At 37.0% G+C, this 16,312-nt stretch overlaps 1 protein-coding gene across 1 annotated transcript in view; it reads right to left on the reverse strand.

Annotated features, from left to right (window-relative positions):
• Window positions 1-16,312, reverse strand: part of CSMD3 (CUB and Sushi multiple domains 3) — a gene marked incomplete at its 5' end in the record, with an annotated part of 706,489 nt that overhangs the window by 374,295 nt on the left and 315,882 nt on the right. Inside the window, one exon of the mRNA XM_081953230.1 lies at window positions 209-523. Within this exon, the coding sequence (XP_081809356.1) occupies window positions 209-523 (315 nt within the window). The remainder of the gene's footprint in view (window positions 1-208; window positions 524-16,312) is intronic.

Below are 16,312 nucleotides of genomic sequence, written 5' to 3' on the forward strand. Positions count from 1 at the left end.
TCAGTCATTTCTAAGATAAAGCCTTGCATATCCCACACAAATTGTAACAGTGATCTTCTCCCCACCCATTTACTTTCCAACTGACCCTCTCCTGCCCTCTCATTAATGGAATCAGGAAATATATATGTAAATATATAAATATATAGCGTCAGTCGGCACCCCCTGTTGCTGATGACTAAATGGGCACAAGTAAAATAACGTCCAATACCTCTATGTGTAACAACTGCAAGCAATTTAGTTCTTTCTATCTGCTCAGCATTTCTTGGCCGTCTTCTTGTAATTTGCGCATTTGCTGATTGAAGGGAGGGCGAGTCCTTGAAAGTGGTGAGCTCCAGATCTGAGTTTCTGAGATTCACGGCTTGCCCTCGCTGCTCTTCGGAAACTCTATGGCTGGTGATAGTAGTAAGACTGGATACAGTAACATCAGCAGATGTGCTAGCAAAGGTATTATCACCACCGGTAGCCGCAATATGTTCCTTTAACTCACCAGTGAAGTCAGTTTGGGTCAAAGTGGAAGAAGAACCTGTGGGATACATAGTAGCACTAGATGCTAACTTTTTTTTCTTTGGAATGGTGTATATATTGTTTTCTTTTTTTTTTAAATTTCTCTTGATCAAGTTAATCAAATAAAATTGCCCTGTCTCTACAACATTTACCATAACTTAGCAACTCAGTTTAAAATAAAATCTGCCATACTCGGAGAACATATGTGCAACATATCAACAAACATCAAGTACCTATGATCATAGCATTCCAAAGATAAGCCAAGTGGAAAAAGGGTCAATAATTCACAATGCATAACTGAGTAGCAGTATTAGAAGGTTGGAAATAAGTTGATTTCTCTCTTTCTTTCTGTTATTATTCACTGATGAGACTATCTGAGGATGGCATGTTTTACTGAAAACGTGTGCAATAGACAGGGAAAAAAGCCATGTGACATGTAGAGACCAGAAATAATTCACCACAATGGCAGCATTTCAATATCATTTAAACTATTGCACCGGGGATCTCTGGATGGTGCAATGGTTAAAATGGTGGATTAGAAATGGGGAGAGCTGCTATGTCCATCATCAATTACAAAGCTCTGTAGTTGACTTTAGGCCAGTCTTACTTGTTAAGGTTTCTGCATAGGTTGTGTGAAAAAGTGGAGAAATCAGACAAAGCAAATAAAGAATAAAAATAAAGTCTTTGAATTGAGCTCATACCCTGGTACATCAATGTTCATGACCATACACAAACATGTCCATGACAATAATATAGAAGTAGTTTTATACTGGTATCTCTCAAAAGATGTTACCTACCAAATCCACTGACCTAGTTTTAGTTCTCATGCTGCTTAACTTTTCCAAGAATATCTATGGTCAGCAAAGTGGTACCACATGTCATCAAACATCCACCATGCAATACTTTAGCAGAATTGTTCTTACACCCCAAATATCTGACAAAGGATATCTAAAAACTATTTTTTTTTTGGGGGGGGGGAATCTTCCTGCAATTACATAGAGTTTATAAGGCATAAGAATGTGTCATTTATCTTTTCCCTATCAGCTGTGCATGCCTAGATGTTGTACAAGGGCAATCAGAGGGCTACTTATACGTGTACAAATTTTAAAACTTGTATGTGAGAGAAGAGGAAACAGAATCTTAACTGAAATGTTCTTTCCATGAGGCAAAAGCTATTTGCTTGTTTTAAGCAATTGGTTTTAACGGAGTTCACCTCTGCTTCAAACTATTAGGTAGAAAAGTAAAAGGAGGCACTTAAATCAAATAGACATTACATGTATAATATATATTTAGGCAAGGAATAGATCTAAGAAATATCCAGCCCTTCTTACAATATTTGCACAATGAAAGTGTGAAAGGGAATATTAAGCTTCAGAAGCTATCAGCAGGAATCTGTCCTATCAATATTTTAGCATCACCTTCAGAAGTCGCCTTCAACTAAATTAAATTACTATTAGCATCACTCACTTGTGAAAATAGAACTTTAAGAAGTACAATAGGTTCAGGGGGGGAAAGGTAAACCCTGAAAAAGAAAATAGAAATCTTTCTGAAAGTTATCTAAGATATTAATAATGCCATACAGATTTTAGTCTGTTAAAGGTTGAGAAGTATTATATGTCATTATTTGAAAGAAGTCTAAGCGGTCTTCTTCTACCATTCTCTTTATCAAAATTATGATAATTCATACATTTCAGTAGCCCAACATGTATTGAAAATGTAGATGGAATATCCATCCATCTGTCTTCCCATTCATCATCTCTCATCTCTTATCTCTCAATCTTCTGCTGTAAAACAAGAGTTTCCTTTACTGTATTGTTATCCAATCTAAATCTACTCTCTATTTTTTTTTAAAAAAACATAAATGTTTGGAGGGAAAAAAAACTCACCTTCTTTTCCAATAAACATACTATGTAGACATTGGTGACACTAGCCTTGTTAGCTTCCATTCTGTCTTGAAATACTGAATGTGTGGCTGATATCCTACACTTTGATTTTAGATTCTTTGTTTAAACTGCCTGTATTTCTGTCTGCCTGATTTGGAAGTATAGACAAGTATGGCTGAGGGATGTCAAAACTTCAATATACACAAATGGCAAATGGTATTGAGATATTGATCCCCATCTTGGGACCTCATGTCATTGCTACTATTCGGGCCAGAGATGAGAAAATAAATACACTTCTATATTCAAAATATAGTAGCATTCCATGAAATCTGATATTCTAAGATTGCTTCCAACCCTTCCAACTCTACTATTGTATTGTATTGTATTGTATTGTATTGTACTGTATTGTATTGTACTGTATTGTATTATTGCTGGTTACTATATTTCTATATTTTCCTTTCCCTTCCTTTCCCTTCCTTTCCCTTCCTTTCCCTTCCTTTCCCTTCCTTTCCCTTCCCTTCCTTTCCTTTCCTCCATATATAACATTTTAGGATGTATTCAGAATTTATAACAAATCACACATGGAGAATTGCAATTTTCTTTATGCTCAAATGGCAAATTCTTATGTTTTATCAAAAATGCTTACAGAAATATTTCACATGATATAAATATCCAGCAGGAATCCAATTTCCCTTTAGCCTTACACTTTTAGCCTTATTCCAATAACTACCGAGCCTAAAAAGTTCCCTTTCTCTGCTACGCTTCAAATATTTTGAATGGAGTAAAACACTTTTTAAAAATTATTATTAAATTACTACTACTACTACTACTACTACTACTACTACTACTAAATAACTATTACTATGTGCTACAGATAAAACAACATAGAAAAACTAATTTCCCTAATGATAGTTCAATAACATAACATATATGAAGTAATACATCTACTTTAATTTTCCATTGTGTCATAAAATATAAAAATTAGACATTTCTCTCATTAAAAATATACAGTTTATTCAAACCGTTCCCTAAAAAGATATTTTCAACTTTACAGCAAGTACACAACGTTCCACAAAAAGCTTTAAGTATAGCATTTAATAAACCATCATCCAATATCTCTTTAATCTGCATTTCTCAAGCTGAATGCAGCTTGTCACTCTGGCACTGCAAAAATGAGTAGATTGTCAATGATATGGAAGGCCATAATTATACAATCGTATTATTCTTGGTCAAAGAGTTTCCTCTCCCCACTTGGAACTATGCAATGCGTATTTAGGCTGACAATAGTTTAACAGGAGAAGCTGTTATATGACCTTCTTAATGGTAGACACTTCAAATTGTAAAAGTTCATAGTTTCAATGTTCCATCAGTAAACTATATGCATTCAGTTACAATTATCATATGCTGTATGACAACAAAATTGTGGGAAGAGAAGAGACGAAAGGGAAACACCAGAAATGTGATGCATAACATGATGACAAATTAAAGTAGTAATAAAAAGGATGGTAGAACATTTTTTTTAAAAAAAATCACACACTAATAAAACAAGAAAAGTCACAGTTCCATCAAAACTCTATCATAATGTCATAGAAAAGTCATCTTCCCTTAAGCTCAAAAAGTAGAAAGGTAAAATGTTACAGGGTTTTACAATATTCACACACCTTCTCTCTCTCTCTCTCTCTCTCTCTCTCTCTCTCTCTCTCTCTCTCTCTCTCTCACACACACACACACACACACACACACACACACACACACACACACAAACACACACCCTTGGAAGGAAGGGGGAAATTTTAAGAATCATCATGCAGATTCTAGCATCTCTTTCATTCACAAAGCAATGATACCTGAACAATGTCAGAGTGCTGTATAATTAATGAAACTACAATTCCAACTGCCTAATTTATTCAGAAAACTGGATTCTGATTTAGCAACTGTGCTACCGAAGCCCTTGCAAATGTTACAAAAAGCACTTTGCCTTGTTCTAGCCAGAAAAATCAGATTGTTGAAGAACTGCTTTCATGACCTAAGTAGTAAAATTATCCCTTCTGTTTGGTTATGATCATAAAAATATGTGATGGGCACATGAAAGGTACTATTTTTGTCTGCTAAAAATATGATTTATATTTGAGTGTCCCTTGGTGGGAGGAAGGAAGGAAGAAGGATAGATGGAAGGAAGGAAGGAAAGAAAATAAAGGATTTTTTCTATTATAAAGAATTAAGGTCTTGCACAAGTTTTAGTCTTATTATCCACTTTTTGTATCTAGTATGTATTCATAATGTATTATGCATTAAATCTGAAATAAGAGGAATGTTCCAACAGCTTCAGGAATAAGGCCAAAAAGGAGGAGGATAGGAAAATATACTCTCTTTTAAAAATGTGCTGAAGAATTATGTAGTCTACTGTTAAGTTATGTACATAAAATATAACCTATCATCCAGAGACAAAGCATTAAATATGCAAGTGTGTACATGTTGAGGACTGAGGAAAAATTTACCCGTAAATATTTCACTATATTGAACATGTTTACTTAATGCATACAGAGTTGAACATTTTAATGGTTGCACAACTGAGAACATGTTCAACCAGAACATGACTGTGAAAATAAAAGAAACTAAGGAACATTCAATGCAACAATTACAAAAGGATGTTATGCAATACAATAAAGAGGAACATTTAATGAATCAATGAGGATGCAAGAATTTGTGTCCCCGATGAAAAATGAGTCAGGATAAGAATGTGGCTGATCACCAGTCACTTTGAGAGATAGTCTGCTGCTCCCTAATTAATTTTATCAATTAGTGTTTCCCTCTATTCCTTGAAATAGAACAATATTATACAGGTTGTAAATTAGGATGCAAAAGAAGATGTGAAATGTGAAATTTGAGTATCTACGGCATGTTTTTATTACTTTGTCTCTTAGATGTTAATTTAAGATGCCATGTCTATGCTATTTGCCTAAATTTGCTTTTCATTTAAATAGCTACTGTGGAATTAACAGAGATTTTAGGACCATCACATTGTCCTCTTAGGACCACTGATTCTTACAGTGTGAATACTGACAGGCATCCTACAACTAGAGCCTTTATCTTTATCATCTTTATCTTTATCTTTATCATCTTTATCTTTATCTTTATCATCTTTATCTTTATCCTCTTTATCTTTATCTGTCTGCCTGCCTTATCTATCTATCTATCTATCTATCTATCTATCTATCTATCTATCTATCTATCTATCATCTATCAATCATCTATTTGTCTATCTATCATCTATCTATCTATCTATCTATCTATCTATCTATCTATCTATCTATCAATCTATCTATCTATCTATCTATCTATCTATCTATCTATCATCTATCATCTATCTATCTAACTATCTATCATCTATCTATCTATCATCTATCTATCTATCTATCTATCTATCTATCTATCTATCTATCTATCTATCTATCTATAGTCTATTGTCTATCTATCTATCTATCTATCTATCTATCTATCTATCTATCTATCTATCTATCATCTATCTATCTATCTATCTATCATCTATCAATCATCTATCTATCGATCGATCTATCTATCATCTTTGCATAAGCTTAAATGAGCATAAATAGCAATTTTACAATAGCTGACGTTATCTTCATCACCATTAGTCTTTGAATTCTCATCCAAAGAATAAATGCCACATCACAATATTTTCATCTTGTCTTTTTTCTTTGTGCCTGTTTTTCTTTTGTTACTGCCAATTGGTATCTAGGTTTTTCTTCATTGGGGACAAATGGCAAAATTTTAAGAAATTTGTAATCTGTTGCCAGTTGCTATTTCAGAACATGAAACTCATCACAAAATATTCTTCTCTCTATTCCTCTATGCAATTTCTTGCCTTTTTGAAACCACTCTTCACCTAAACCTCTGCTGTTCAAGGAATGGAAATAAGTATGAGAATTTATGCATACTTACTGTGCACACCATACTTTCTTCCCATGTTTTTATCAGTAGACTTCCTGCTATCATCATAGTATAAGAATAGTTTTGATTTGGTTGTGTGTGAGAACAACACATAGGGCAAATGTTGCCTGCAGTTGCACTCTGTGAAATACCACAGAGGTTGAAAAAAATGGCATAAATGTCAAGTCAGTCTCACATCAGTTCATCATTATTGGCTCATTCTCCTTTGACATATTATTTTCCTAATTTTTTCCCTATTTCTTGCTGTGTTTTTAAGGAAGAAAGTCTTCATTTACTTCATTAACTGTTCATCTTTCTATCCTGTTTATGTATTCTGGAATTTATCATTAATACTTAACATCGACCAATAACCACCTAGATCAACATCATTTCTGGCATTGATTCAAAACCATTGCTAAATGCTCTACTGGGCCTACTTAATATGTGCTTATACTTCTAAATGCCATTGTTCTAATGCATTCCTTATCTCATTGCCTGCTCGCCATGAGGAATATCCAGTTAATGATGCAATACATTCATTTATTTATACTTCATATTTCTTATCCTCTCAACTTCCTCAGAGATAAATACTTCTATTCCTTTCCCTTCCACATTTTTACATTCAATATAGAGAAAACTAATTGGTAATATTAATTGGTCATATAGCAAAGCAACACTTCTGAGAAAGCTCCATTTTATGTTGATGGTATTTATAATTCCTTTTCAATATACATATTTAATTTTAAAGTTAACATATATCTTCCTCCTTTTTAAAAAAAGAAAGGAAAAAAGTATACATTTATAGTAATATATAGTAGCTGAAATACACCAAGTAAATTAGATGAAGAGTGTGAAGTAGAGTAGAGAGGTAAGAGAAGAAGAGAGGGATAGGAGAGAGGGCAGGGGGTGGGAGGAGAGAAAGAAGGAGTGGAAAGGGGAGAGAGGAGAAGGAGAGAGGAAGGGAAGTAGAGAAGAGAAGGATGACAGAGGGAAGAAAGGAGGTAGGGAGGAGGAGAAAGGGAGAAGAAAGTGATGGATAAGGTACAAATATTGTGTATGGAGAGCAGAAGAGCCGATAATTGTTTTTGGGAGTTGATGGTAAGATGAATTGATGTAAACATTTAATAATACAATATGATGTTGGCTATGTAATAGTATACATGTGGTTATATGTTATATATATAAACAAAAACAAAGTAACACTATGGTTTCTGCAGTATGTCCTGCATAATTCCAGACAGATGGCTATCCATCCTCTGATTGACAACTTGCAGTGAAGGGAACATACCACACTATAATGTAATTGATTGATAACTCTTAACATCAGAAAAAAACTTCTAATACAGTGGTTCTCAACCTGTGGGTCAGGACCCCTTTGCGGGTCGAATGACCCTTTCACAAGGGTTGCCTAAGACCATTGGTAAACACATATTTTTGATGGTCTTAGGAACTGAGACACCAATTTTATGGTTGGGAGTTACCACAACATGGTGAACTGTATTAAAGGGTTGCGGCATTGGGACGGTTGAGGACCACTGTTATAATATCTAACCTGAAGTTACTTTCCTGCAGTTTCCATTGAGTGTGCCATTCTTCAGCATGATGTATCCCTAATAGGATATTCCATTCTTTTAGAAGGAAATCACTGAATGCCTATAAGTATCCTTTTGTTTGTTTTTGTTTCAATTATGCAACTATCTTTCCTGGGATCTATAACACCAAGTTAAAACCCAATGAAGGGTGCTGTTCTTATCATACCACATTAGAGAGAATTGTGAAGGAGAGGTGCACGAAGAGATATGTTGATAACACTTTTGTGATTTGGCCACACGGGAAAGAAAAACTGGACAACTTCCTCACACATCTCAGCAGCCTAAACCCCAAAATACAATTCACCATGGAAATAGAAGCAAACAACCAACTTCCCTTTCTGGATGTCCTAATCTACAAAAAACCCAATGGCTCCCTAGGACACACCATCTACCGGAAAAAAACACACACCAACCGCTACTTAAACGCACAATCCCATCACCACCCTGCACAAATCAACTCTGTAGCCAAGACACTCATCTCCAGAACCAAACGCCTAGCTGACAAAGACCACCTGAAAACTGAATTACACACTCACACAAACATATTAATCTCCAACGGATTCCAAAGAAAAACAATTACCAACCTAATCCAGAGGGAGACTCCCTGCAAAAACCGAGACACAGAACAGGACAATGCCATCGCCCTCCTCTCTTACATCAAAGGCACCACAGATAAAATCAGCAAAATTATCCACAAACACAATATGAAGACAGCCTTCAACACTGACCAAAAAAGAGCCAACATCTTAAGAAACCCAAAAGACAAAATCCAACTAGAAAACCAAGGAGTCTACGAAATACCATGCAAAATCTGCCCTACAACATACATAGGACAAACGAACAGGAGAATAAATGCACGCATTGCAGAACACAAGAATGCAATAAGAAAAAAAGAAAAAACTTCCTCCCTTTTCCAGCACCTTAAAGCTACAAGACATGAAATCAATTTTGAAGGAACCAGGTTAATCTCCAAAACTGAACACTTCAACAAGAGAATAATTATGGAAGCTATCGAAATATAGAAACACCCCCACAACATGAATGAACATAATGATACCTCCCGCCTACCAGACATCTGGAAACCAGCCCTAATCAACAAACGAGCCCCACCCACGACCCAGGCCGTTACAACACGAAACAACAACGGACACACAGCCAGGCACCAATCAGCATCAATCTACCGATCATGATACAATCACACAACCAATCATTCCACTTATTGAAACAAAGCCAGCACTCCACACACACACCAAGATTTATAGAAAGACAGAAGCTCCGACCACGTGTATATGTGTGTGTGTGTGTGTGTGTGTGTACACATATATAATTCCTGTATGTTAGTAACAACATTTTTTTCCAATCCTGAATCACTTTACATAGTACAGAATATTCTTTTGAGGTCTCCAGTGTTGTATGAGTTATTGTTTTTGCTTGCATTTTGTTGCATTTTGCATATTCTTGGCTATTTTCTTGTACATGTTTCATTACCAGACTACATACTATTATAGTGTAAGAGAGTGTGGGGTTTATACATAATAGTGTGACCTACATATACCCAATCTTGGTTGAAGTATAGTTTCTTCATTATTGGTCCCTTGATTGGGTTCTTGTTTCTTACTTTATTAAACAATAGTGTTGCCTCCTACTGCTCTGGATACCTTGTCTTTTAAATAGTTTAGAGATGTAATAAAATTATATACTATTTTAATTATTCATCTTCCCCTAAGAATACATTTTATTCATCTAAGGTCGATCTTTGAGGTAAATTAGTATTTAATGACTGTACCCCTTATTTCACCTGAAATTGCAAACAATTTCCTCCAGAAAATTGCAAATGATTTATCTCCAGATGTTGCAAATGCTCCATCGCTTTATTTTTTTAAAAAAGAGACCAGACAGCTGTTGTCTGGAATGGTATTGGTATAGGCAGTGATGGCTAACCTTTTTGTTGTCACGTGCCAAAAGTGTGTACATGCTTGCCCACACCCATAATGCAATGTGCGTGTCAATGCCTAAGGCGTTTCCATGACTACTATCACCTTGAGAAGGGGAGGGAAATTCCATGCATAGTTTTGGCCAGAGTAAAAGTCTTATATTTCTGTACTGGGATGTGAATGCGCATGTCTAGAACCCTGCTTTAACATCCCGTTAGAGAATGTGATTAATGACCTCAGCCAGAGGGGAGGGGGCACAGGGGTAAAGGTCAGACGCCATTAAATGTGATTTGGTTTCAGCTACACAGAAGTCCGTGCTAAGATGTTAGTCCTAATAAATGAATGGTTTTACTTTGAATTTCATCCCTGGGCTCGTAAATTAATTAGGGCAACTCTTGGAACCTTCACAGTGTGTGCAACACATGCATCCTGCCCCATACTCCTACACATGCACACGTGACCCCCCATGCTTACCCTTCCCACCATGCATGCGCAGTAACCCCCTGCACCCCCATTTTGGGCCTAGTGTGCCTCCCTGAAGCCTCCTGGGGCCAAAAATGGCTTTTAGGTTGAGGGGGGCGTAACCTCCATCCCTGCCACCCCCTGCACACACATACACATCTCCTACATGTGCCCCACCCACCTGCGCATGTGCAGCAGAGACCCAAAAATCAGGTGGCCGACAGGAGGTGCGCGTACATGTGCGGTGGAGCTAAGCTTGTGTACCCTCAGATAAGGCTCTGTATGCCACCTGTGTTACCCATGCCATAGGTTCACCATCACAGGTATAGGGTCTTCTACTTTACCAGGATTGGACTAAAAGAATTCCAAGGTCCCTTCCAATTCTGTATTCTAATAGATAATAAATTGTGTCCCCTGTCTGGTTGGTATGTGAAATCTTTTTCATCTGGCATTTCTGGGGATCAGTGGTGATAAAAAACCCTCCAAAGATCTTTTCAATCAGGAGTACTGAATAGGACCCAATTACAACTGGATAATGCTAGAAGCTTCTCCATGGAAATCCCTGATGCCGATTGAAAAACTCTGGCTGCATAACAGAGCAGAGAAAGATGAAATATAATCTCGGTATGTGACTTTAATATTCATTGCAAACAAAAAAAGTCATTATACTGCCTGAAGTAATTGAAGCTTTTGGAGACTCGTTTCATAAAAAAGCAGAGCAAAGCAAGTCAAACCAAAATCCTAACTGCAATTGGAGCTGGGTAATTACAATTGTGTTCAACAATTTGAGGCAGATGATAACTGACTTCAGGATTCGGTTGCTGGCTATTGCTGGTTTGAGAGGTGGCTGAGCAACTGCGCCAGTGGTGGGTTTCAAATGTTTTTAGAACCTCTTCTGTAGGTGTGGCCTGCTTTGTGGCAGTGGCTTGCCAGCCATGTGACCAGGTGTGAGTGGCTTGCCGGCCATGTGACTGGGTGGGAGTGGCTTGCCAGCCATGTGACTGGGTGGGTGTGGCCAACTTGTAAAATGTGGTTAAACTCACTTAACAACTCTCTTACTTAGCAACAAAATGATGGCTCAGAAACTCTGGCATTTGAAGCACGCAAGTCTTAAAGCTGTCAAGTTACAAGACCTTTGCACCTCTAACCCTTTAGAAAAAAATAACCCCGGGGTGTTCAAACTTGACAGCTTTAAGACTTGTGGACTTCAACTCCCAGAATTCCTCCTCCAGTCATGTTGGGTCAGGAACTCTGGCATTAAAGTGTGAAAGTCTTAAAGCTGTCAAGTTACAAGACCCTTGCACCCCTAACCCTTTAGAAAAAAAAGCCCCAGGGGTGTTCAAACTTGACAGCTTTAAGACTTGTGGACTTCAACTCCCAGCTCCTCTCGCTCTTCATCTTGATGATGTGTGTACGGGTGGGGGGAGGGAGCTGGAACCGGTTCTAAATGGCACTGTAGATTGGTGGAACCTCTTCTATAGAACAGGTTAGAACTGGCAGGAACCCACCCCTGAACTGCACTTGGATTTCATGTTTCTTATACCCAGAAAAGCGGGAGATTTTCTATACATAATTGCATCCCAAATTAAACTAGCAGTAAGGAGCCAATAACAAGATTGCCTCCTTTGCACATATAATTGGATTGGGTGTGAGTTTTGTAGGTCACAACATTTCAATATTGTTTTATGCGGCAACACAGTCCTTCTTCCTCCTTCAAAAAGGCAACACAGTCCTTCTTCCTCCTTCAAAAAGGCAACGGATGCTACAGTTCAATAGTGCAAGGAAAATAGATGGGTCCTAAAGTTCCAAAACGCCAACGTCATTCTTCTCCCCAAAAGTTAAAATTCATAGAGGCAGAACCCAACTGAAGATGTTCACACCTTCTAACACCTGGCAGACATTTTTTTTTCACTTCAAGGGAACATGATTGTGATATGCTGTCTGAGATTATTGTGTGTCCTGGACAGCATTAAGACCTGCAAATGCAATTAAATGGTTCTATTTTATGAAAGGAGGCGAATTAATACCAGCTGCTTTGAAACAGTTTCAAGCTAAAATCTTAGACCAAGTACTGAATGGAGCCTAGATGGGCCCTTATGCTCAGAATAACGTCCTTGAGGTACGGAATGAGTTTGTGTGTGCAGAATACAGAAAATACCAGTTACTGGTTTGGAGTTCTTCAAAAAGTTATGATGAAGCGTGGATGTAGGTTTATGCACCCTTTCCAATCAACAATTAGATGGAACAAACTCATTTTTAATTTAAAAGTGCTGTTCATAGTTTTTTGGGGTTTTCTCACAGCCTATATGTTTATTTTTAGACAATAAATAGGAATACATGATTAACTTGAAATTTTAAGGATGACTGGCATACATTTATTTGTCACTAGCCAATAACCCGGTGTTGCCAATAACCCGGTATTTATTTATAGCGGGAAAATGGCCGTAAAAAAACATAATTTCTAATGTTGGATTTTCCCCCTTACCAGAGGGAGCTCCCTAGTGGAGGACTGTGAAGCCATTACCATGGCAACTCCTCTGTGCTGCACAATAGAAGCCATTTTATGGCAGTACAGTAGAATCCATTTAAGGCACAACAGGCTGCATCTTAACAGAACACATACCCCAAGGGGATTTAGTGGTGTCTTACCCTCACAATATTTGTTTCCAGAGAGTAAGTCATCTGTGTACCAAGCTTTGTTGAAATTGCTCGAGGCATTCCAGAGTTGTGTTGGAACATACAAACACACAGTCACTGACCTTTTTTGCAGTTGTTGTTAGGCTACCACTACAATCATTAAGCGAATTGATTGTTTGCTATGGACTGGTTTTGCCGAAAACTGAAAGTAAGTACCAGTTTGGCGAAAATGTCATAAAACACAGTCATGTGACTGTGGGACCCTGGAATTGGCCATAAATGCAGGTCATTTGTTAAGCATCCAAAACCCTAACCCTGACTATAGGGGACTGGGTGGCAATTGGAACTTCTGAACCCAACTACCCCTTGGAAGACTGTTGTAACTTCAAAAGTTTGCTAAGCAGGTACTTGTAAGTTAAGGACTACTTATAAAAGGTTTAAATTACACTGTTTTGGGTGTGGGCATGCAAACAGAAACAAACTAACCAACAAAAGGACAAAAGTAAAGGAGAAAATACTTGTTCAAATTAATTCAAATTAGCTAAAACTGAAACCAAATGTACAAAAGAAGACCAAATTATTGAATGATTGCACACCTGCTTGAACCACTGGATTTTCGAATAGGTGTTGTTGTTTTTATCAGCAAGTACGCAAACTAATTATAGAAATAAATATAAATGTTGCCTGTTAATACTAGAAAGAATCTAAATACACTGAAGTTTGTGCTCAGGGGAAAAAAATATTGTCAAAAAATGCATCAGATTGCATCTCTGTATGAGGAGTTTGAGCCTCTTATTCTAAAAGTATAATCACTGGCAAGAAGAAATAAGTCAAGACACTGTATTGTCAAATCATATTTTGAATGACTTTGGTAATGTCAGTATGCTTTCTTAGTCTAATGATGCTAGGAAGATATATATTTGCCAACAGAAACTCTGTTTCCCAAAGAGGAAGCTTTTAATGTTTCTTATAATATTCTCTCTAGCTGAAGGCTAAACAGAAAGCAAAATAAAATCAGAAACCAAAATAATTGGTAAAAAAGATTTTTATTAGGGAAGTTAAAAAACAAATCCCAAATCTTTCCGAACCTATGTTGCACTTTACATCTGCTGGTAATTCTTAATCATGTCTAATAAATGCATAGGATTCTATACATTTTTGCTCAAAAAGTATATTTGCTAATCTTATTGAATCTTACTTTGTGGAAAATTTCATAAGATTCAAACAATAATTTCTCTTTTTACCCAGTAGTAGCAGGCCTGACAATAGATGCAAATCAACAGTTAGATGCTTCCTTTGTTCTCTTTTGGAGAGTGAGATAGAGGAATTGAAAGCACAAAAATTGGCATAACCTACATACCCGTCATTGTGGCACGATTGCAGGCCAACTCTGCCCATTGCCAGGAGTTCGATCCTGACCAGCTCAAAGTTGACTCTGCCTTCCATCCTTTGGAAGTCACTAAAGTGATGACCCAGATTATTGGGAGCAATATTCCTGTAAACCATCTTTGACTTATGTTCATTCATTTAATGACTGAAAAAAGCCATGGTCTGTCCCCACTTATGAATATCACAGAATGTCCAGTGTCACATGGTCAAATAGGCAATAGGCATGAATTTATGATAGTTTTAGGGCCATTTGTTTGCCATTTCACAGATGATTTGAAAAAGCAAAATCAATGGGAAAGCTGGATTTGCTTAATGATTTTGGCAAAAAAAAAAAAAAGATTTTAAAACTGAGCACAACTTACTTAATGACCATATCATTGAGCAAGAGAGGTTGTTAGTCGAGGACTATTTATACAGTAGCAGGAATCCATGCCTGCTACGGCACTGATAACTATCTAAAGGGTGGCTGTCTTTTGGATCAGAACTTTTGGACTTCATTGCATCAGAAATCAAAAGATAAGAAATACTGCAGAATCAGAGAAAGAATGGTTAACTGGGGTGATGGAAAATATGGATGTTTATAGAGAGTTTTGAAAGAATATATTTAAACTTAAAAATGACGGCAGAAAAATTGCAAGCACTTCGAGAGATTAAAAATGGCTAACCTTTTGCACTCTCCAGATCAGAAATAGTGTTTTAACAAAATTCATGTAGTCAAAGCGAGATGTTTGAGGAAACCATACTCATGTAAGCTAACCTACTTCATAGGTCTATTTTAAGTTTCTGAGCTCTTAGCAAAAAGAAACAGGAGGAATACATGAAGCGTAGGCAAATATAAAGTTAATAAATAGCTAGGAAGTATTTGAATTTGACAGTATGAGAAACAGAGAAAGAGTTTGGTGTGGTAGCCTAGAGGTGGAGCTTTTGCCTCACAATCAGGAGGCTGTGAGTTCTGCCTCTCTCTCTGGGCAAAATGAGAATATATCTGCTAAACAAAACTCTGCACTGGCAACAGGAAGGGCATCTGGCCAGTAAACACTCAGCTCCATTCAAATGCCCTGATTCCATCCCAGCAAGGGATAATGGGGTCATTAAAAGGAGATGATGATAAACAGAGTAAGAGTTTAAGCCAGGGGTGTCCAAACTTGGCAACTTTAAGATTTGTGGACTTCAACTCCCAGAATTCCCCAGTCCACAAGTCTTAAAGTTGCCAAGTTTGGACACCCCTGGTTTAAGCTAAAGTTTCTAGAGCACTTCGGTTTAAATAAGCCTCAACAATTTTTTTCCCATTTCATAGTCTTAGGTGTCTGTATCTAACCAGGACATCAAAATGACAAAAAAGTGTGATATGACATTACAATACAAACCTGTGCTGATTGTGTCACAATGGTATTTGGTGAGTTTTCATCTTGAAGCAAATTTCAGTAACTACTCCTCACTTACCCCCTTCTGGAAACAAATGAATAATGGGAAGTGGGAAAAAAAAGAGTTTTCCCACTACTAATAAACATTGAAATGTGGTATTAGAGTGATGTTTTTCAACCTTAGCAACTATTTATTTATTTATTAAATGTATTTGCCTCCCATCTCATTTTGAAGTGACTGTGGGTGGCTTATGGCATAAAAAGATACTTGCTGGCTGGGGTATTCCAGAAGTTGAAATCCACACACCTTAAATTTGTTTAAGGCTAAGAAACTCCATATTACCATATGATTAATCTTCATAAACGTACCTTGTGATATGTTAAAGGATTACCACGAACACCTTTTTTTTTTAAAAAAAAAACATCCTTACAATCTGCTGAAGAAGATGTTTTCCTGCATGAAAACAACATCCTGCTGAGAAACTGACTGTCCTTTTAACTGGCCGCAGGATATACAGTACTGATGACTACAAGCTTGATATGGGAGGAAAACAATGGCACACACCAAATGTTGTGTTCCATCATGTTCTAATCATCCC

The sequence above is a fragment of the Natrix helvetica genome (assembly GCF_964273705.1).
Source record: "Natrix helvetica genome assembly, chromosome: 4".
NCBI lineage: Eukaryota > Metazoa > Chordata > Lepidosauria > Squamata > Natricidae > Natrix > Natrix helvetica.